Source organism: Myotis lucifugus, unplaced genomic scaffold (genome assembly GCF_000147115.1).
Source record: "Myotis lucifugus unplaced genomic scaffold, Myoluc2.0 scaffold_129, whole genome shotgun sequence".
NCBI classification, from domain to species: domain Eukaryota; kingdom Metazoa; phylum Chordata; class Mammalia; order Chiroptera; family Vespertilionidae; genus Myotis; species Myotis lucifugus.
In genome coordinates, this window is record NW_005871177.1 from 1,866,128 (window position 1) to 1,888,464 (window position 22,337).

At 37.7% G+C, this 22,337-nt stretch overlaps 1 protein-coding gene across 1 annotated transcript in view; it reads right to left on the minus strand.

Moving 5' to 3' along the window:
* Positions 1 to 309: 309 nt before the first annotated feature.
* SLC39A8 (solute carrier family 39 member 8) overlaps positions 310 to 22,337 on the minus strand; it is a 71,468-nt gene continuing 49,440 nt past the window's right edge. The window contains 3 exon segments of the mRNA XM_023758411.1: positions 310 to 1,819; positions 4,040 to 4,224; positions 4,408 to 4,615. Of these exon segments, the coding sequence (XP_023614179.1) occupies positions 1,670 to 1,819; positions 4,040 to 4,224; positions 4,408 to 4,615 (543 nt within the window). The 3' untranslated portion in view covers positions 310 to 1,669.

Sequence of the window (22,337 nt, forward strand, 5' to 3'; positions counted from 1 at the left end):
GTCCATATATACAATGATCTATTGTTTTAATATCATGTGTGAATAGTTTCTTAACCCAGACATACAATCTGTGCTTTGAAAAGGTAAGATTATTTCTTAAAATTTTGTAAACAGATGACATGATAAAAATAGATTCTATGCCTACTGCTTTGAATGAAGAGTTACTAATCTTTATCATTTTTTTGCTGAATGTCCTTGAAAGAAACATGTCACCAACTTCCTATTTACCTATCTCCCCCATAATACCCAGTATATGAAAGTCACTCAAAAAAGATACATACTAAAATTCATAATGAATGACACAATACATGGTTTCAAAGGTGTTTACTATTTGGTCAAACAATATTTTTAATTGTCAGTCATAAAGTGAAATGTATATTCACATACATGTTAAACACCCATCAGACCTGCATTATTGCTATGAGACACCATTTTATATTCTGTGGGAAAATGCAATTCCTGAGGTCATTATTGGCTTTTATAAATCATTTTCTTCACCGTTAGATCATCTTTCCTTAAGTGACTTGGGAGTGTGAATTGGGGTCAGGATGTCAATTTCAGACCAACTTTCTATGCCTACTAAATGAGAAAACAGGCTCTATCTTTTATAAAAGGTAGAAAAATAACCATGATGTGCAGAATTTTTTTCCAACATATACCATACAGGAAAAATGTAGAATGAACACAAAAAAAAAGTCTTTTCTGAATGATCTCAATCCCATAAGGAACGTATGTTTTCCAGATAATCAGTCCTCAATGTACAGCAGTCCAGCTGTTGTTTTGCATTTATTTAAAATATCCTTTGCTAAATAATTGTGTTCATCTTTAAAAGAAAATTACTTAAAATTACATTCAATTTTTTTTTCTGAAAACCAACATAAAGCAAGGACATTATACACGAAAACTGAGCCATCAGTTACCAGCTTTGCAGACTCTTTTTGTTTGGTGCAACCACAACCTAAGTCATACAAAGCAATTCCTACTTTTTGTGAAATCTGGTAGAGTTTACACTTAGAGATAAGTATCAGATACGGTCTAAATTTACTAAGGCTAGCAAAGCTTTATTGATTTCATAATGTATATTGTATGGTTTTCAAAACAATCCTATGAATGCCTCACTAAAGTATGACACAACAAAAGCTGTGAGCAATACTTCATTCCTGGGTTCAGGAAGGCCTGGGAATCATTTGTATCTGTGTTGTATACGTTTTGATAGCCTTCCACATTTTTATGTACTTGCTCGTGAAAGTACTAGAACAAATCAATTTAAAAGAACACCACTCTGAAACCTCTTGAATTCTTGCTCCTACCCAGAGGTTTAAAAGCTCCTAGCACCTAGCTTGCATTCTCCTCTGGGTTTTTGGTGTCTAAGTGACTATACACTGCATGTTTCTTGCTTTGTGATGATTTTCTAATATGTATGATACATGAAAAAGTATTTCCCAAAGATCTTGCATTCAAGGCTTTTCAGACTCGAACTATAATCTTTTGAAACATTTTTAATAACAAATAATAGCCTATTTCCCAGATCTGAAAGCAATAGCTAGTTTTCTTGACCTACAGTTGAAAAAAAAATTATCTTTTAACTAAAGAGGATCAGCTTAAAATCCCTCTGGAGATGTTTTTATTTATTAAATGCCTTCATTACAACACCATCTTTCATCTCCTGCTACCCCAATTCAATTTCTCCTGCATACAGAGTAATGAGCAGGATGGCTGTGAACCCCGTTAACATTCCAGCGTTCTGAATCATGAAGAAGGTGAAGTCGGTCTTTCTGCCAGTTACCTTTTCTCTCAGCATGTCGTTCATCTCTGGAAACTAGAAGAGAGATATATTGTTAGATGACTGTCGCCATCTTGTGGTAAAACATAAACTAGTCATTTATAGACTTCTGAAATAACCATTTATTTCAGATGTTTTGATGTTTTAGGAATATCTAGCTCTATTAAATATCAAAAAAATAAATAAAAGTACTAAAATAGTGTTCCTCAGTGAGTTAATTAGTTAACCAGTGAAATGGGGTTTACCTCATTTAATTCTCTCTCTCTCTCTCTCTCTCTCTACCCCATCACAACATTCTTTCAGGGCCTCAAACACATGGAGCCTCTTTCCTCCCTCAAATCTTCACACCTGCTAAAATTTTTACTGAACTTTTTCACCTCCAGTTTTCCAATGAGCTAAATCCTTCAGGTTTCAACTTAAATCATACTTTCTTAGAAAGGCTTCTCTTAGCCCCTTCTAACTTACATTAGGTTCCTTTACTTTCATTTCTCAGAAATATTGCTTTATCTTTTATTTCACATATTTTTTATGTGCAATTACTTAGTCATGTGTGTGGTTTTTGTTTCTTTGTTGAACTTTAGCTTCTCCTCTTTGTACACAGGAAGCCCCATGAGTGAGGGGACGGTGCCGCTTGTCCACACCAGCATGCCCAGTGGCTTATCAATTTCCAGGCCTGGTGGCTGAATAAATCCTTTTTTAGTAATCACTATACATTTCATCCCTGTTCTTTTCAATTTGTGTATTTTTGCTGGCTCTGCCCCTCACAAAATTACAAGGTTTTTAAGTAAATTATGCACTGCTCTAGGATTGAAGACTACAACAGTCTCATTATAGTGAAAGCAATTAAATCCCCAAGTTCTGTACTTAAGATCTACTCTTTCTCAGCAGGTAACTTCTACTGAAAAGGCTCCATGTGGAGATCAGCGAATGTCACTCCTAAAAACATATTCCGAAATGCTTGCTGTGTGTGCAGTGGTGCATTGTACCAGCATTCAAGAGGTCCCCTCAGTCAGTCATGTGCCTGATTTAAGAAAATCGGTACGAGGATAAAATGGGTGAAACCATTCTGAAAAGAATGAAACTGCTGTGAGTATATACAGCATCATTTATCAGTATTATTTCTGCAAACTAAACACTCTAATAGAGTCTGTTCTTATATCAGAGAAAGGAGAAGTGATGACCTAGTATCAATAGAATAGGAAACACTAATTCTGTGAAGAAAACTGTAAATGCAGTGATGGCTCTAAAGGATGGAATCCTTGCTCTTATAAGGGGCTGAACAGCACAGCCAACAGGGCTCAGCAGTGATCATTTGAAGCTAAGAATGCAGATGAAGGAATTTAAATTATTAAATTATGTCTGTAATTTAAAACATTCAGTTCCAAATGCAAAGGAAATAAGCCTTGATTTGCATACACTTAGCACCTCTTCATTTTCTAAAAAGCTGTACATGATTCATGTGAAAATGCACAGGACTATTTATATTCTCTCTCTTACACACACACACACACACACACACACACACACACAAATAAATAAATACACAAGACACAGCCATAGGTATAAATATAGATATAAGTATAGACTGACCCAAGTACATATTGTCTACCTTTAATTTACCAGTTTCAGTTTCACCCAAAAGGTTCTCACTGTTAGAACTTTGAAATAACAAAATTCTATTTACAAAACTAGTTAGTCCTCTTCCAATGTGAGATCCTCACAACAGAGAAGGAAAAAACCCTAAGGGACATACACTAATAGAATACAAGGTTCATCCACCCCAAGGCAAAACCTTGGGAAAATATCTCTGCTTCAGCAAAAATAATTCATTTCCTCTTCTAGCAATAAGATCATAACTTAAAGAATCACCCTGTCAACATGGCTCACTGGTTACACATCAACTTAGGAACCAGGAGTCACAGTTCGATTCCCTTCCCGGTCAGGGCACATGCCCGGGTTGCAGGCTCGATCCCGGGTGTGGGGTGTGCAAGAGGCACCCAATCAATGATTCTCTCATCACTGATGTTTCTATCTCCCTCTCCCTCTCTCTTCCTCTCTGAGATCAATAAAAATATATTTTAAAAAAGGAATCAATGAGAATCCCTTTCAAATTACTATTCAAAGAGTTATCTGCTAAACCAGGAATGTCTTAAATTACAACAAAAAGAATTTCCTTTCACTCTTAGTCAAATTATAACCCAGATGTTTATTCATAAATTTTAAACTAAAACAAGATAAAAATTTAAAATTTCTTACCATGTCTGCCAGAGAAATATACAGGAACATGCCTCCAGCAAGTGCGAATATAATATTTGGAGCAAAGTTGTTGCCCACCAAAATGCCAAAAGCTAACCCAACATAACAGGAACACGCCGAAAGGAAATTGAATAACAAGGCTTGTCGGGTGCTCATTCCTGCATTGAGTAGGATCACAAAGTCCCCTAGAAGAAGAAGAAAATATCAAGTTATTTTTTCAATTTGGGATGAGATAAAAGATAATGTCTCACAAGGGCTTCTTTACTTTGATGCCATCAGCAGGGCTTTCCAGTGTGTCACCTGAAATGTCTCATTCCACTGAAAAGCCAAGAAGGAACGGACTTTCCCAGCCTGAGCAGAGCCCTTACCTAGCTCGTGAGGAAACTCCTCGCACAGGATTGCTATAGAGGTGCTGAGCCCCTGGAGAAGAGACAAGGTGCAGGAAGCCCCAATCGCCAGGCCGTCGATGAAATTGTGGAGGGCGTCACTGAGCGTTATCATCCAGGCGATGGTCCCTATCTCCGACAGTTTGGGCCCCTTCAAGCAGGTGCATGAGCTTGGCTCCTTTTTCTCATCCTGTAAAACGGCAGAAAAATCAATCAGCAGAAAAAAAAACATTTCTTGAAAGTGTAAGAAATATAGAGAAGTAGGAGATGTGTTATGTCTTGAGGGAGACAAAAGGTTACAACAGAAAGGCTTTCATGGTGGATGGGAACCCCTCACCATTTGTAACAGAGAAAAGAAAACTTACGGTAGGGAAAGGGGGAATGAATAGATGGGCAGGCCTTGAACAAGCCACTTAAAAGACATTTTATTTTACTTTCCCCTTAAAACAATCCTTTGATTTACATGAATAAATTCCTACCACTGCCTTCCTGAAATGTAACAGCTATTAATCTATGAATTTGATTTATTCACATACTTTGAAAAAAATTTTTAAAGGTTAAATTTAAAGTCTTTTGCATGTTACTATTTAAGTGTGAAATCCATGTTTAAAGCATGATGGCATCAAAGAACGTTTACTCTAGTCACTCCTGCACCACTATGTGACTGTGAGCAAGTGATCTGGGCCTCAGTTTCTTCAACTGTAAAGTGAGGAGAATGTATTAGATGATTCATTTATTTTTCCATGACTTATTAAATTTCCACCATCTTCTAGGTGCCATGCTAGGTGTCTAGGCTATACCAATGTGGTCCTACCAGCTCTAATTTCAACGATTCCCTTAACAAATTTCACAAAGTGTGATTGGAACAAGCTTGCCTTTGTACTAACACTACTTTCCATTTTGAAACAATTATAAAAATAGAAAATCTTACAATGAACCCTTTTTAAGAATTTACATTTTCATGAAATTTACAAAATGTATAAAATCAAATGTCAAATGCCAACTAAAGCATTTTCCAGAAATTGGGGGGGGGGGAGATAATGTCATGCAAATACATTTTTAAGTAGGGAAGCAATTTACAATTAACTTGAGAACATTTTATTCCTAATTCCCCTCCCCTCAACTCTACTTCAGCAGCTAATCAACATATTTATTGAACATCTGCAATTTGGAAAACAGTGTGCTGGATGTTACAGGAAATGCCTGGAAGCATAAAATTCAGCTTCTGTCTTCAAGGAGTGTATTTACCTTGGAGAAACACGACGTAAAGTACCTGACTGACTCTTTTTAAAAGGTGCACTCTATATCCAGCTGAGAGAGACTTCCTTCAGAGCAATCATCTGAAAGTTTTTACATTTACTCCAACATCACTTCCTTACGCAAAACACTTTGGGGACTGCGCTTTCAGAATTGACTAAGATCTTGCAATACATCTTTTCACTGTTTCCTTAGTGGCAAATATTCACCTTTGGGGGATGATTTTTGTTCGTAGACACAGCCAAAGTCATCTGGAGCCTATAAATTCTTAGATTTATATGGAAGGAGGGAGGATTGTTAGTACTAGTAATAGTAGAGGTAGTAGTAGCAGCCGTCTTCATGACAGCATTGGAAATAGTCATAGCAAAGCCCTATAGTTTTTTATTATGTGCCAGGTACTGTTTTAAGCACTTAGATAGTTAATTCCTTTAGGACAATTTATGAATTAAGCACAACTGTTATCATCATTTTATAGCTGAAGAAACTAAAGCACAGAAAGGTTAGTTAACTTACCCAGGGATACGAAGGAAGTAAGTGGGATATTTTTATTTTATTTTTTATTAACTATTTCACTACTCCAAAGGCCTGGAGGCAGAGGGGCGGGGACTTCTTGTTTGGAATAGGATCTGGAGGCAGTTCCCCAGGAGAACACCCCCTCCTCTTGAACACCTCTTCTAAACACTGGAAGCAGTGTTGGGGTAAGTGTTCACTCTCCTTTGGTTTTAAAAGGCAAAATCTCCTCAGCATAAAAAATTTTCATCTGGTCTTAAAATATATTCTTGTTACTTTATAGTGTTAAAAGACAAACTGAAGCAAATTAAAAATGTTAAAAAGAGTTTTTTTGAGCAAAAATCGATTCAGATAGGCCCCGTCAAACAGGAAGTGGTGAGGAGCGCTCCACTGACAGGAGCTCAGGGAGGGACCATTATAGAGATGAAGCGAAGCAAAGCAAGGAAATTGTTGATTGGCTGTAGCTTCCACCCAGCTGGCTGTTTGTGACTGATTGCCCTTGGGTTTCCATTTCGTACCTTTCAGGCATTTACAGGCTTAGATTTGAGTTTGCTTCCATAGGCCACCATGGCATTAGAGCCACCTCAGACAACGGCCTCCTGGTTTAATTAATTTAACCATTGATGTATCTTAAACGCACAAAAATATACACAATTATGATTTAGTGCATGGCTTGGAATAAATTGGGGAAGCACTTACTGCCAACAGAAAAACAAAGCTGGTCATGAGGAAAACCCTAGAGGAAGAGACCTTGGCTTTACAAAAACTTACTGCCAAGATACACATACTAAGAACAGTTGTTTTAATCTTCCAGCTTGGTTTACCTAATAAAATATTTATGATTTTTAAAATTTTCTTTTATTTTTTTATTTTTCAATTACAGTTTTAAATGTCTTTATTTACCTAAATGGTTTAGGGAAAAGAATACAAGACCAAGTCTTGAATGCCTGATATTACATAATATATACAAACTCTGTGTGCAAACTCCTTTAATTCTGAAAAAGAAATTAAATTAATATATTAGACATGATAATTTTACCTCTAAGTACAGTTATTATTGAATCTATTTATTATACTCCCTTTTAGCTCTATAAGCTCAAGTCTCCAATGGCACTGTTAGGTAGGTTAACAGTTACACATTTTTAATAGCTTTGGAATAAACAAAAGTAGGCAAACATTCACCAAAAAAGTCTTTTTTAATTTGCCTATAACTGAGCAGAGAGAACACTAAATTCAAGTCCTTCTAATTAAGTTAGTGACTATTCTTCTCTTTTTCTTTTTGATTTCTGTTTGCTGTTGTTATTGTTTGCTTGCTTGCTTCTTTGTTTAACTTGTACACTAAATGTAAGGCTATGTTCATCCTCAGCCATGATGAGACAACTCAATCTAATGGAAAAAAAAAACAGAGGTCTGAAATCCAGAACTGAATTCTAGCTTGGTTCTGACGAGAATTACTGTGTAATCATCAGCAAAGTTCTTAACATCTCTCACCTTAGTTATTAATGGAAATGAAAGTCAAGGCAAATTATTGAATAATCAGAATGAGGAGGGAAAAAATATCATGGACTGAAATTATAAAGTAGAGGAGAGACTAAATAGAAACCCAACATAAATATGGAGGAAGAAGCAAAAAGTAAAAGCAAGAAAAACTACAAAGAAATTAAAATGAAGAAAACAAGTGGGCTTACTACAGAACAGTTAAAGTTGAAGCAAGGAAGAGGAAGGTCTAAAAGAGAAAGAGCTGCATGAGGTGGGGGGAGGAGGCAGAAGAGAAATGGAAGGAGGAGAAAGATAGAAAGGATGAAGAAAAGGAGAATAAAAATAAGGAGGTAGAGAAGAATGAGAAGGAGGGAGAGAAAGATGAGGAAAGAAAAGGAAAGCACGTGGCTATCCTTCAGTAGAATATAGATCAGGGGTCCTCAAACTACGGCCCATGGGCCACATGCAAATACAAATATTGTATTTGTTCCCGTTTTGTTTTTTTACTTCAAAATAAGATATGTGCAGTGTGCATAGGAATTTGTTCATAGTTTATTTTTAAACTATAGTCCGGCCCTCCAACGGTCTGAGGGACAGTGAACTGGCCCCCTGTTTAAAAAGTTTGAGGACCCCTGATATAGATTATAAAAATATGGCTTATATCTGCAATGAAATAGTATGCAGAGTAATAGAGATGGTGAATAACTATACATTTCCACATGTAAAGATGTCCAAAACATAGTGCCAAGGTAAAATAAAATGATAAAACAGCATGTCTATTGGGTACCTTTTTGTAAAAATAATAATTATTATCCTATATAATAAAACCCTAACATGCAAATCGACCAAAGAATGGAACAACTGGTCACTATGATGCGCACTGACCACCAGGGGGCAGACACTCAATGCAGGAGCTGCCCCCTGGTGGTCAATGGGCTCCCACAGGGGGAGCACTGCTCAGCCAGAAGCCGGGCTCATGGACAGTGAGAGGGCACAGGCTGGGCTGAGGGACCCCTTGCCCCCCAGTGCATGAATGTCGTGCACTGGGCCTCTAGTAATTTTATAATGGTCTCAGGGACAATATATTTGGAATGAAGCATACAAAAATGCTAAGCATGGTTCTCCCTGGGAGATAGTACTATGAATAATCCTTGTTTGTGTGTGGTTTTATATTTTATGGGTGTCCTGGATTTTTTTTTTGCACTTATGATATATTATATATTATTTTAATACTCAGAACACAAAACATTAAAGCCATGGGGTAAGAATCAGCAAGAGGAAAAATGAATTTGTGATGACTCAGGAGTTATTATCAGCAACAAACAAGGTAAAGCTGGAGAAGCAGGCTGCCTGTGGGCTTGATCTGAATTGAAAAGAGGATGTATTATGTAACTTTTTTGTAGGGTTAATGGTTGCAAGTTCAGCACGATCACAATCAGACCTCATCTGCATTGGGGGAGGCAAGATGAGTCATTATTAATGAAAATGTTTTTATGGTTTATTGTCTATAAGTTTTATCAATAAGAAGATAAAAGCAAACAAACATTACAGGTAAATATTAAATTCCCAATTCCATATTCCATGCTGAAAGAATTTTGCAGAGTAAGAGCTCTGAAAAAAAAAAGAGAAAAACAAGCCAAAAATCAAAGTAGCACCCACCAAAAAACACAATGAAGATGGCAAAAAGAAGTATAAATGACAACAAAAGATGAAAGTTATATGCAAAAAAAAAAAACAACCCATAAAATGTATGCCTGTGAAGGATAACCTAATGAAACATAAGTACAAATAACATAATATCATTTTAAGAATCTGCAAATAAAGATAGATAGGTGAGATTTAAGGAAAGGAGCACGGAATGCAAGATAGCTTAATGATTAAAGGGTATGTATGTGCCTTGGTATAAAATGGGTGTGAGTTTGAGTATTGGCTCTGCTACTTAATAGTGCTGTGTCTTTCCGAAAGTTACTTGTTGTCCTAGCTAATGCACTAAGACAACAAAAGGCAATAAAAGGCATATACACATTGAGAAGGAAGAAATATAATTGCCTTTGTTGACAATGACTGCCTATGTAGAAAGTGCAAAAGAATTGACAAAGATGATCTTGGAACTAATAAGCAATTATAGCAAGGTTGTAGAATACAAAATATACAAAAGTCAATTGCTTTCCTATATCCCAACAATTAACAAGTGGAATTTGAAAATACTTTTTATATTAGCTCCCCCCAAAAACAAAATACGTAGGTGTAAATCCAACAAAATATGTACAAAATCTATATAAGGAAAAGCATAAAACTATGATAAAAGAAAAACTAAATAAATGGAGAGATATTCCATTCTTATGGATTGGAAGACTCAATATTATCAGCATGTCAGTTCCTAATTTGATCTATAATTTAGTGCAATTCCAATCAAAACCCTAGCAAGTTATTTTGTGGATATTTTGTGATTCTAAAGTGTATATGGAAAGACAAAAAATCTAGAATAGCCAACACAACATTGAGAGAAAGGAACAAAGTTGGAGAATTGACACTATCTGATGTCAACTTACTATACAGCTACAGTAATCAAGACAGTGTAGTATTGGAGAAAGAATAGACACATAGATCAATAGAACCAACTAGAGATCCCAGAAATAGACTCATATAAATATGGTTAACTGATCTTTGACAAAGAAACAAAGGCAATAGAAAAAATAGTCTTTTCAACAACCAGTGCTATAACTATTGGACAGCTACACACACACACACACACACACACACACACACACACACACACAATCTATCCACCCCAAAAATTAATTCAAAATGGATCATAGACCTAGAAGCAATGCAAAACCATAAAACTCTTGGATGATAACACAGGAGCAAACCTAGATGACCTTGGGTATGGCTACAACTTTTTAGATACAAGGCCAAAGGCACAATCCATGAAATAAATAATTGATAACCTGGACTTCATTAAAATTAAAAACTGCTTTGTAAATACGGTGTCAATAGAATGAGAAGACAAGCCACAGACTGAGAGAAAATATTTGCAAAATGCACATCTGACAAAGGACTGTTAAAGAAAATATACTAAAAGCTCATAAAGCTAAACAATAAGAAAACGAACAGCCTGGTTTAAAAATGGGCCAAAGACATTAACAGGCACCCCACCAAAGATATACAGATGGCAAATAAACATAAGAAAATATTCTCCACATTATATGTCATCAGGGAAATGCAAATTAAAACATGATAACACAATACACCTATCAGAATGGCCAAAATCGGGAACAATGACAACATCAAATACTGGTGAGGATGTAGAGCAAGAGGAACTCTTATTCACTGCTGGTGGAAATGCAAAATGGTACAGTCACTTTGGAAGACAGTTTGGCAATTTCTTACAAAACTAAATGTACTCTTGCCATATGACTCAACAATTGTGCTCTTTGGTGTTTAGTCAACGAAGTTGAAAACTTTTATGCTCATAGATGTTGCAGTAGCTTTATTCTTGTTTGCCAAAACTTGGAAGCAACTAAGATGCCCTTCAGGAGGTAAGTGGGTAAATAAATTGTGGTTTATCCACGTAATGGAATATTATTAATACTCCCCCCCCCCAAAAAAAAAGAGCTATCAAGCCATGAAAATGCATGGAGGAATCTTAAATGCATATTACTAAGTGAAAGAAACTAATTGGAAAAGGCAACAAACAGAGTGATTCCAACCACAGGACATTCTGAAAAAGGCAAAACTATAGACACAATAAAAAGAACACTGGTTGCCAAGGCTTAGGGGAGGAAAATGGATGGATAGGTAGAGCACAGAGAATTTTTAGAGTAGTGAAAATACTCTGTATTATACTATAATGATGTACACATATCATTACAAATTTGTCCAAACCCACCCAATTTTCAACACTGAGTGAACTATCAACTATGGACTTGGGGTAATTATAATGTGTCACTGTAGGCTTATCAATTATAACAAATGTACTGACCTGGTAGGGGACATTGATAATGGGGGAGGATATACCTGTGTGAGAGCAGAGGTACATGAGAAATCTTTCTTCTCAACTTTGCTATGAACCTAAAACTGCTCTTCAAAAAATTAAAGTTCTTAAAAAAAAAAAAGTTGCTTGGAATCTGACTTCAGATTCCTTATCTGTAGAATGGTGAAAATAATACTACCAACTTCATAGAATTGCTGTGATGATTAAATGAGATGTTTATAAACCGCTAAGAGCTCCATGAATAATTATGTATCATATAGCTCACTTTATCTAACAAAGTGCAGATGAACACAGGATTATTATAAGGAAGAAAAACAAAACAAAACTGCCTAAGAGAAAAATGTGCAAAGCAAAACATTTCTCATGTATGATCCTTGAATATATTCAAGAGCATACTGATCAAGATTATTGGAGAAAAATGGAGGAAATTAAATCTACAGCGAAAAAAAGAGCTTTAGGAAAATAAGAGGGTGCAAAGACTTGTTAAAAAGAAAAAGACAATTTTTAACTAGGTCTCTTGATCTTGAGTATAAATCCATTCTTAAAGAAAGCTATTGATTTTCAACTACTGAAGTTCAAGGTGTGTGAAAGAGTCAAGCAATTAATTAGCCAGCAAGTAAAAAGTATGAAATCTGAGTTAATAGGTTTATATGAATTATATAGTTGACTGGGTATAGGAAGAATGAAAATCGTAAAGATGTTAAGTAATATCGTGCATCCTCAGCACTTCACAGTTTACAAAGCACTTCCACATGTTAGTGTCTTCATTTTCTTTTGACTTTTACAACATATTCCTAGTAAAACAGAACAGATACTGGCGTTCTAATTTTAGAGATGAGAAAGATGACAATCCTAGAATATAAATGATTTGCTCAAAGTCACACAGAAGGTGTTGGGATCAGGCTACTCCATTATTGACTCAGCACCTATTTTACAGCAGGCAGGAACTGTGGGAAGAACTGAGGACAGAAATATAAATAAAGGAATATCTTGTTGGAATTCGCAGTCCAGAAAGGAACATCCAGGACTCAGATGTCAAGCCTGTGAGAAGCAGCTTTCATCTGCCCTTCCAGCGTGACTCCCCTCCTCCCGCCCTGCTCTCTGTCCTGAGACCGTCTCGAATGGGCCACCGCTACAGGCTCCTTGTCCTCTGGTTGCCATTTGAGATTGACCACTGGGGAGCCCTAGCGGGAGTTCAGCGGTAGGAAGGAGGGAGAAATCATGGTATGTATTCTCCTGATACCCCTTTGTATGGTCACCTCAGCTGTCCATGGCCCTCAATTGAAGGCCATGGCTCTTAAGATAATTTCCTTCCCAGTTTCTAGTAAATGCTCCTTCTGTTCCACCCTTTGGGTCCAGGCATGGTCACTAATTTTCCATTACTGGTCCCTGGTTTATGCAATACCCCTGGGTCCTCTAACACCCCACTCACACCCATAAATAAGCCTTCCTGAAATTATTCTAATTTAAGAGTCTCATCTGTTCCCTATCAGGATGCTCACAGATATAATCATTGGTGTGGAAATGGCCATAAGGAACAGATTCCCCCCCCAAAAAAATGGTATTTAATTGAGTTTTTCATGTATTCAAAGTAGAGAGAAATAGGAAATTGATTACCCATAGGTAGGCTGAATTTTTCAGTGAAGCTCAGAATTTTAAAGGGCTCTGCAAGGTCTAGGCTGCATCACAAGCTTTTCTCCTCTTGGTCTTTATGGCCAGGAGACCCAATAGAAGTGGAAGGATCTGTGGCTGAAAGGAGTATTCTTGCAAGCCTCAAACAGAGACTCACAGCGCAGGTCCCTCGCACATTCGGGTAAAGCCATGTTCTTTTTTGCCATTACTGGTAACTGATATATTTTTAGAAAGCGGTCCCTCGCTTGTTTCTGGGACCTTGTAGAGACTTCCCTTGTGTCCATGAGACATTAAGTGGCCATGAGATCATGTTCAACACACACTAGATGGTATAGGATCCAGCAAGCCATAAACCAACCGTTCACATCCGCATTCCATTATTAAATTGTGTATACAAGATTAGGGCCACACCAGTCTTAAAGACACAAACTGCAATGGCAGGTGATTCAGACTCTCATGAAATCTAAACTTAATGCTTGACCTCTTGCCCTGAAAACAACAAGGCTTCGTGAGGGTTCCCTACAGCCATTTATCTGTGGGTGGATCTGTAACTGTGCCAGCACCAGCCAGCTATACAATCTCACTCACGCTGAACATCAAATATATTGATAAAGAGAAAGCCATTAACAGGAAAATAATAACTTCCAGTCACCTTGAAAATTGTTTCATTTCCCTCCATCCTTTCTGTGGATTATAAGTAAATTGTTTTGTTCTTTAGGAGTTGAAATAATTGCCTTTCATTTTCAGTTTAGGAGCATTATCATTTTACTGCCTTGATAAAAAAAAATAATTTAGGAGAAATCTGAAGGGTTTCAAGAAATATGCTACTATTCCATCAATGGAATTTAAAGTATATACTAATTAAGCATTTGTAGTCATCTCAATGGACTATTTATATCACTCCAAAAGATTGCCTATTGTCACTTCAGATGAGGAGAGCATTAATGTTTGGTACATTTGGGAAGTAAGGTATCATTTCTTATGAGAAGCCTGCATAATGTTCTCCCCAACCCATACAACTCTCATTGTTAATGAAGTCTTAAAAGAAGTCAGGAGACACAGAAAATTGGTTAAGTTTTTAAGGTAAATTACAGAAATTTTTGGCTAGGCTCCTGGAAAGTAGTGTTGTCCCCAAATACAGGAATATCTACCTTGCTCGGCATGAAGGCTTCCAGAATGATTCAGAGGAGGAAACAGGAGTAGGGCAGGGTGTGAAAGAGGACCCAGGCAGCAGCTGCCTTTTGTGTACTTACCATTTGACAAGAACTATAGAAGCTCCCACCCAATGCACTACAAACAATTGGTTAACTAGCCTTGCAAGAGATAAGGGAGGGAGTGCTCTCTGGTTGGCAGAGAAGATCTAGAAATACAAGTATCTTAGGGAAAGAAATCTGGGAAAAGTGCTAAAAGCAAGGAATGATAGATGACAAGAGGGATGAGATAGAGTGTTAACTGCAGTCATGGTGACAGAACAGGCAATTAGGATCATAGTGGGATGTTAAGAAATAGGCAGTCTGCCAGCAGAGAAGAAAATGAACAGCAGAGAGTTAGAAATTAAAAAGCTCTTCTCTGTAAGAGGGCACCCTGGTCTATATTTTAATGGTTGAGAAAAGCAGAGGCCATCTCTACTTTGTATGTGGAGGGCTGGGGTGGACGTTCATAGGGGATAAGGGCACCAGGACCTCACTGCCTCTTAAAGATGTCACTGTGATGCTCTGGAGATTTGATGACCAGCTTGAGAAAAGAAGTTCTATAGTGCCCTGGCTGGTTTGGCTCAGTGGATAGAGCGTTGGCCTGCAGACTGAAGGATCTCGGGTTCGGTTCCGGCCAGGGACACATGCCTGGGTTGTGGGCTCTATCCCCTCCCCCCAAGTAGGGGGCGGGCAGGAGGCAGCTGATCAGTGATTCTCTCTCGTCATTGATGTTTCTATCTCTCTATCCCTCTCCCTTCCTCTCTGAAATCAATAAAAAAATATTTTAAAAAAAGAAGTTCTATAGTGAGGAACTGAGTGTCAGAGATATAAGGTACTCTCATTGAGCAAAGAGCAGTAATAATGATAGTATTAGGAGTACAACTCATTAGTTGTACAAGTCATTTAGTCTTCACAACAACCCGATGTGGTTATTATCCCCATTTTACAGATGAGGGAACTGAGGTAGAAAGAGTTTCAGTAACTCGCCCAAAGTAATACCTCTAGAAAGCAGCAGAACCAGGATTTGAACCTGTATGCAAAAAAAAAAACAAACAAACACAAACAACAAAAATACTATGCCTGTGATCTCTAGAAGATGTGGAATTTAATTTTCTTTCTTCTCACTCCTGTTCACCCAGTGTCTAGCATTGCAGACCCTCTGAAGATTTGGTGTCTGAATAAATGAATGTATAGTAAGAGTAAAAGTACATTTTTCTCTCATGACAGGTTCACAGATTATTGCCACGTGAAGCATCTATTCTAATCTTTTCGAAGAGCATTTACACATAATATAGGAGGGGTGAGCATAGAAAGGTGATCATTAATCAATTCCAAATCGGTTGCTCTACATTAAAAACACCCCAAAAGGACTGAAGTGTTTTTGTTGTTCTTTGTTTTCTTGACAATTCTTTGTGACTAAAAGTTGTGGAGCCAAATCAAAAGTTCCTGGAACACAAGAAATTTTTTTTTTAATTTCAGCCCAGAGCTTAACATTAGTAGGTGGTTCAATTAAAAGAAAATGTATAATGAGTAATGAGATGAGGAGCTTTTTTTGTTGAACTGAATGGAAAAATGGAATGCCAAAATAGCATGTTAGTCAACAGACCTCAGGATGCATCCACCCCAGAGAAGATTTTTGTCAGCAGCCATCTTGCATCTAACTTTATGAGGTTGACACATTTTTCAGAAGATTGTTGGGGGAAGAGGGCATAAACATAAGAATAGAAGCAACAAAGGCAATGTGAGTGCTTACTGTTTGCAAAGTATTCTCCTAAATGCCATGAGATGAGTACTTCCAATGTCAGAATCACAGATGAAGTAATGAGGACACAGGGGTAAGGACTTGACCAAAACCACAGCTAGAAATGGGAAAGCCAGAACTTGAACCCGGACAATGTGCAACAATAAAAAGCAGAGAGACTGCACAAAAGAACTGAGTGTTTTAGGTAAGAAATTCTGAGTTCAGACGTTTATTGCTATAATAATGGATTATTTTATTGCTGTTTCCAGCCTCCATCCTGGGAAGGCGCCAGTGATTGAAGCACCCCCGTTTTGAGTAGAATATGCTAAGTTGATATTCTGAGATTTGCCAAAAGCAGGAAATCTTACCCTTGGTGACAGCATGGGGACCTGGAGAGTATGATGCCAAATGAAATAAGCCCGTCAGAGAGAGACAAGTACCATATGATTTCACTTATGTGAAAACTAATGAACAACATGAACTAACAAGCAAAACAGAAACAGACTCATAAAGGCAGAAAACAAACTGACAGCTCTCAGAGGGGAGTGGGTTAGGGGCTCGGTGAAAACGCTGAAAGGCTTAAGAAAAAAATAAATAAAACCGCACACATACAAACTCATAGACACAGACAACAGTATGGTGATTACCAGAGGGAAAAGGAGGTGGGGAGAGGTAGAAGATGGTAAGGGGGGCGGGGGGGGGCATAAATGGTGATGGAAGGAGAGTTGACTCAGGGTGGTGAACACATAATTCAATATACAGATGATGTATTATAGAATCGTACACCTGAAACCTATATAACTTTATTAACCAATGTCACCCCCAATAAATTAAATTAAAAAATAAATTAATACCTCCAACTATTGAGGAGGGAAAAAACACCATTTTGGGGCTTTCAGATCTATTCCATATAACCTGTTGTTTACAGACCACAGTATGGATAGGAAAATGAAGTTGCTTTCTTAACTGTCCCTTCCTGAGTTTGTTACATTGAAGAAAATGTAACCTTAGAACCAGAGACTTCCTTGAGATTATCGATACTATTTAAATGTTAGAACAGAGCAACACTACCTTTGAAGAAAGAGTTCTATCTACAATTTTCTCCAATGTCACTTTATACCAGCATCCATTATGCCCAGCCTATGCTGACCTTCTTCTACTCTAAAACCCACCGGATGCTTTCTCTCCCTCGAGACTCTGCACCGGCTCTTTCCTCCGCGGTGACCTTCTTCTCCCTGCTCTTTGCATGGATAGCTGCTTCTTGCAGTTCAGATTTTAGCTTAGATGTGTCCCTGACCACCCAAACTAACGGAGCCACCCAGACATCATCACATCACATTTTCATTCCCTGCACAGCCATGTGTAACCCTATAATGTTGAACTGTGTGTCCCACTGGAATGAAAAAAAGTTCCAGAGAGCAGAAACATCTTCTGTCTAATTTGCCACCATATCTCCAGGGTATAGAACAGGATACATGACAAGTGAATGAATGACAGGATGAATAACTGCCTACCATCCTCCTGCCCTTTAATATAGCTTCCCTGATCGGACCTATAGACCAGGATGTCATTCAGAACGTGAAATGTTACCACAAATGAAGGCTCGATTTAAGATTGCCATTACTGTTTTACTATAAAAGTTGCATGACTTTGAAATGTTGGTCAAAGTCACAAAAGCTACAAAAAACCCCAAAGATAATGTAAAGTATTTCTGCAAAAGTGGTGCCTCCCCAGGAAAGAATTTTTGCAATTTTACTTTCCAAATGTAGAACAACCTCTAGATTTGGGTGCTTGTTTTGCAGCCTAGAAAACAATGCTCTCTCACTTCCGTTTTTCCAATATGTATTTCATAACCTAGTAATAAAAGCAGGCGAATTAGAAAGCATCAGACCCGAGATCTGCATGGTTTATTGAATCTTTATTGGTGCCTTCTCAGCTACTGAATTTTTTTTACTTTAATCCACCTTTACTGCATTGCTATAAAGGTTTAATAAATTCATGTTCATTAAGCAACTTGATATTACTAAATAGAAATTCCATAAAATGAAATTTGTTCTTTTTTTTACTTTTAATGCTCTGATAGCTGATAACAGAGGAAAAAGTACAATAATAATATCCCACCACTTTAAAAATAATTGGGCTCACACATTAGGCTCTCTCTTTTCTGGTAAGAATTCAAAACTTACAATACATTTGAATAAATTGGGCCACTGATTAACATGGTGAACAAAGTTAAGACAGGAAAAATTCACCAGTTAATTAAAATAAATGAGGTGTCATCAACTTAATTAAGTTGAGATCCTCAGAAAGGGTCTGAAATCCCCTATCTAGCGAGGAGGCATATAGTAAAATCCAATTTCACCACCCAATGACCTGACTCTAACCTGATGGTACATTTATTAAGGGTGAGCACTTAATTTGGCCTTCAAACACCTTCAACTACTTTTTTTATTCACTAAGATTATCAGTAAAGTGTTAATAACTATAAAAGTGATATTTTTTATCTGGACATTTGCCTCAGACATAAAACTGAATAGACATGAATATAGAGACCGTTGAATAGCTATAGGTTTGTGTGTGTGTGTGTGTGTGTGTGTGTGTGAATCAGTTGAAACTCTACTACATAGTACAGTAATGTGAAACTCAAAAAAACATTTTGGCAAGACCACACTTCATTTGCCAGATGCTTTAGCTTTGTGATCTTTCTTAGTTTGAAATTTATAGAATAAATAGAACACAGAATAATGGAATAAATTATAAATTCTGCCTCCTCCGGGGCTTCTCTTGGGGACATACGATTCATTTACTATAATAAAACACTTCATCCTTTGGCCAATGTTCCATCATGCAATACGCTGAGTAAAAGTTACTCACCAGGTCTTGATCCAGTATCCCAAAACTGCAAAATGTAGCATGTAAAAAAATATAGCACCATATAAATACTTTGAAATGAGCAAATGACAGAAATCAAAATAAAAAGGCTTATTTTGGCAAGTTCAATCTTTATGACATAGACATCCTTTACAAAGCAACCGTAAGGGGGAAACTTTGCAAAAACTGGTCTTAAAGACACATCAACAATAGAAAATGTATTTAAACTTCACTATTGCTTATGCTGATTTGCAACTGGGCTTTCTACACAATAGAGTTAAACAACTCTTTCTGATGCCCTGAATAATTTTCTTGAACCTCATAAATTTTTCCTCATTTATCAAAGAAAAATATGTAGGCATTCATTATCCTTCTCTTCCCCATCAATCAGCAAGCACGACAGAGCAACACAGAAATTCTTCATTATATTAATGGGGGGAAATTAACTTGACATCAAACCTAATTGAGTAAAATCTCACTAATTCTTCTAAATAGAGATAAGTCCTGCTTGATTAGTGAAAGCAATTTAGCATAGAACATGTTTAGATAAATACACTGTTATTGCTTTTCAGAACTCCCACTAACAAAGAGCTCCCGCAGCCAGCTCGGGGTATGGTAAAGGTCCTTAAGAAAACCTGCCACATTCCATAGGTACGATGAATGCAGCATATCAATTATCTAATAGCAACTTGGTGTTTCTTTAGAAGACTTTAAAACTTTAGGCATCTCTTACAACAATTTGCTTCAAAAGCAAATTTTATAGATGCTGCCAAGATACTCTATGGCCTCTAAGCAAAATATAAAAAATTGTAATTTATCAGTTATGACTGATTAGTAGAGTCAAAATTAACAAGGTCTCATTATGTAGGCAATCCTCAACTCAGTACAAATGATATCTCAAAAATTCATCTGTAATGCAATTGTTAGAAATCAGAACTGATTAGAGCAATGTTCCCATTAGGGAGCAAGTGTTATGTACAGGAAGGAACATGGGCTTGGAACTCAAGACCCCAGAAGGGATCTCATCATAGCTTTGCCATTTATTATCTGTGTGAACTTGAGTGCGTTGCTCAACTTAATGGAGTCTTAATTTACTCGTCTGTAAATAGATTTAATGCCTACGCCACGGGCTGTTGCAGGGATTACACATAATAATGGTGGTAAGTCACCTATTGCAGTGCTCTCTACTCTTACACCTGGGCATTTATTTTCTTTCTTCAGGATGCTCTCTACGTCAGAGAGCATTAGCTGGGAGACTGTAGAGGTGCTTCAGTGGGTTCATGAATCCCTTTAAATTGTAGGCAAAAATGGTGGGTCTGTATATTCTGTTGCCAAAGCCAATGAGCGTCATCAAACAACTTCCTAAGCGGAGTGTTGAAGAACCAGTGCTCTACAGGGAAACGTCCCCAAATTTTTCAATATTAGAAAAGGCCCAATGTTTAAAAATAATAATCGGCAATATCCTCTGCACCTACTCACCATTCATACAGTCCTGCTTACCCAGCAATCCTTCACGATGGGTACAGGTGTCATCTTCCCAGGAGAGCATCCATGTCCATTTCACCTACATCTCTTCCAACCCTAGAGTGTGCCACATCTTTCTCAACCCAGCAACTGTGCCTACCTCTACTATAGGTCTTCTTCACACGAACTATATATACTACTTTTACCTTTCTGTAAGTGCCCTTAAGGAATACCAAGTACTTGGTAGATGCCTGTCAAGTAGGTAAGAATTTTTTTCTCACAAAAAAATCTATTTATATTTGGATTTCATTCAAAGTTGCCATATGAATTGATGAGAAGCATACAAATCAGGAAGCAACTTAGCTTTATTAAAAATAAAAAAAAACTTTGAGTGGATTGATCTAAGTTTAAATAAATCCTAACCTCTCACTTTTCTCATCTGTGAAATGGAGATAATCACACCTACAATCAAGGTTGAACACGAATAATATTGAAAAGGACTGAGTATATTCCCTGCACATGACAGGTACCATCACCATCACACCACCAACTACCACCATGACTATCATTGCTCTTAATTATTCAGAAGTGACAGGTAATAGAAATCTGACATGCATATTAATGGGTTCCTGTGCCTGGCACTGAGTATGGTTCAGAGACCAGAGAAAAGAAAATCTGTGCATAGACAGCCTTCCCGGAGGTGTAGCATGAAATTATGTTTCTGGAACTTTGTACACAGGAGCCGGCTCCTTCCATATGTGACCGCCTGGCTCCCTGAACCCTCCCAGGTTGCAGGCAGGGTGTTCTCCCTGCAGTAGTGTGGGACTCTGCCCAGTGGAGCATTGCTCTCTGTGCCTCACATCTGTGCAGAGCAGTGCTCAACTCCATGGGATCCAGGCTGCTAATGTCAACCTTTCCACCGTGAAAGTACAGACCTGGGCTTAGCGCTGAGAAATCTGCCTTTCTAATAAGCTGATCTATCATTCTCATTCATTCCTCTGTGGGGGGCAATGCGAACAAAGACATCCAATCAAGGAGAGTCCTCTCTATACTGGGCTCCTCGGGTGTCTTCTATTCACAGCTCGAAACATGGCACCACCCCATCCCACCCCGTTCCCTGGTCATTTTCTTCGACTTTTCCTCTCTAATGCTCCTGAAGATGGCTTTGCATGGGACTTGGTCTCCAAAAATCTCTTCTAATGAACCCTGACACTGGGAAATTTGTTCTGAAGGGAAAGCAAAACAATATAAAAATTCAATCCAACTGCCTTCATATCCTGTATTCAAACTTGCTCTTTGGTTTTGTTCTCTGCAGGCTGCCATGAAAGCCCTGTTCTCATTTAGTCTGGAAACTTTCATCAATATAACTCTTGACTGTAAATTGCTACTACGCTGAAGTAATCCATCTATTTTTTAATATATCATTATTGTTTAAAGTATTACAGATGCCCCCTTTTCCCCCCATTGACTCCTTCACCCTATTTCCGCCCCCTCCCCAGGCCTTCACTGCACTATTGTCTGTGTGATCCATCTATTTTTGAATCTTCAAAATATTCCCCACCATATCTTCATAGAAAACCCACTGCATAAAATGCTTCCCTCCTTCTAGTTGGCATGTGCTTATAAACCTGACATATAATCCCATAGCGTGGTATTAGCCTCCCACTCTTGCATGAGCTCCTCAATGTGCTGCCATTGAAATAAGGAACTTGTGGCTTTGTGTCCAAACACAGTGTTGGCCACTGTTACTCTCACTTGATCCCCACTG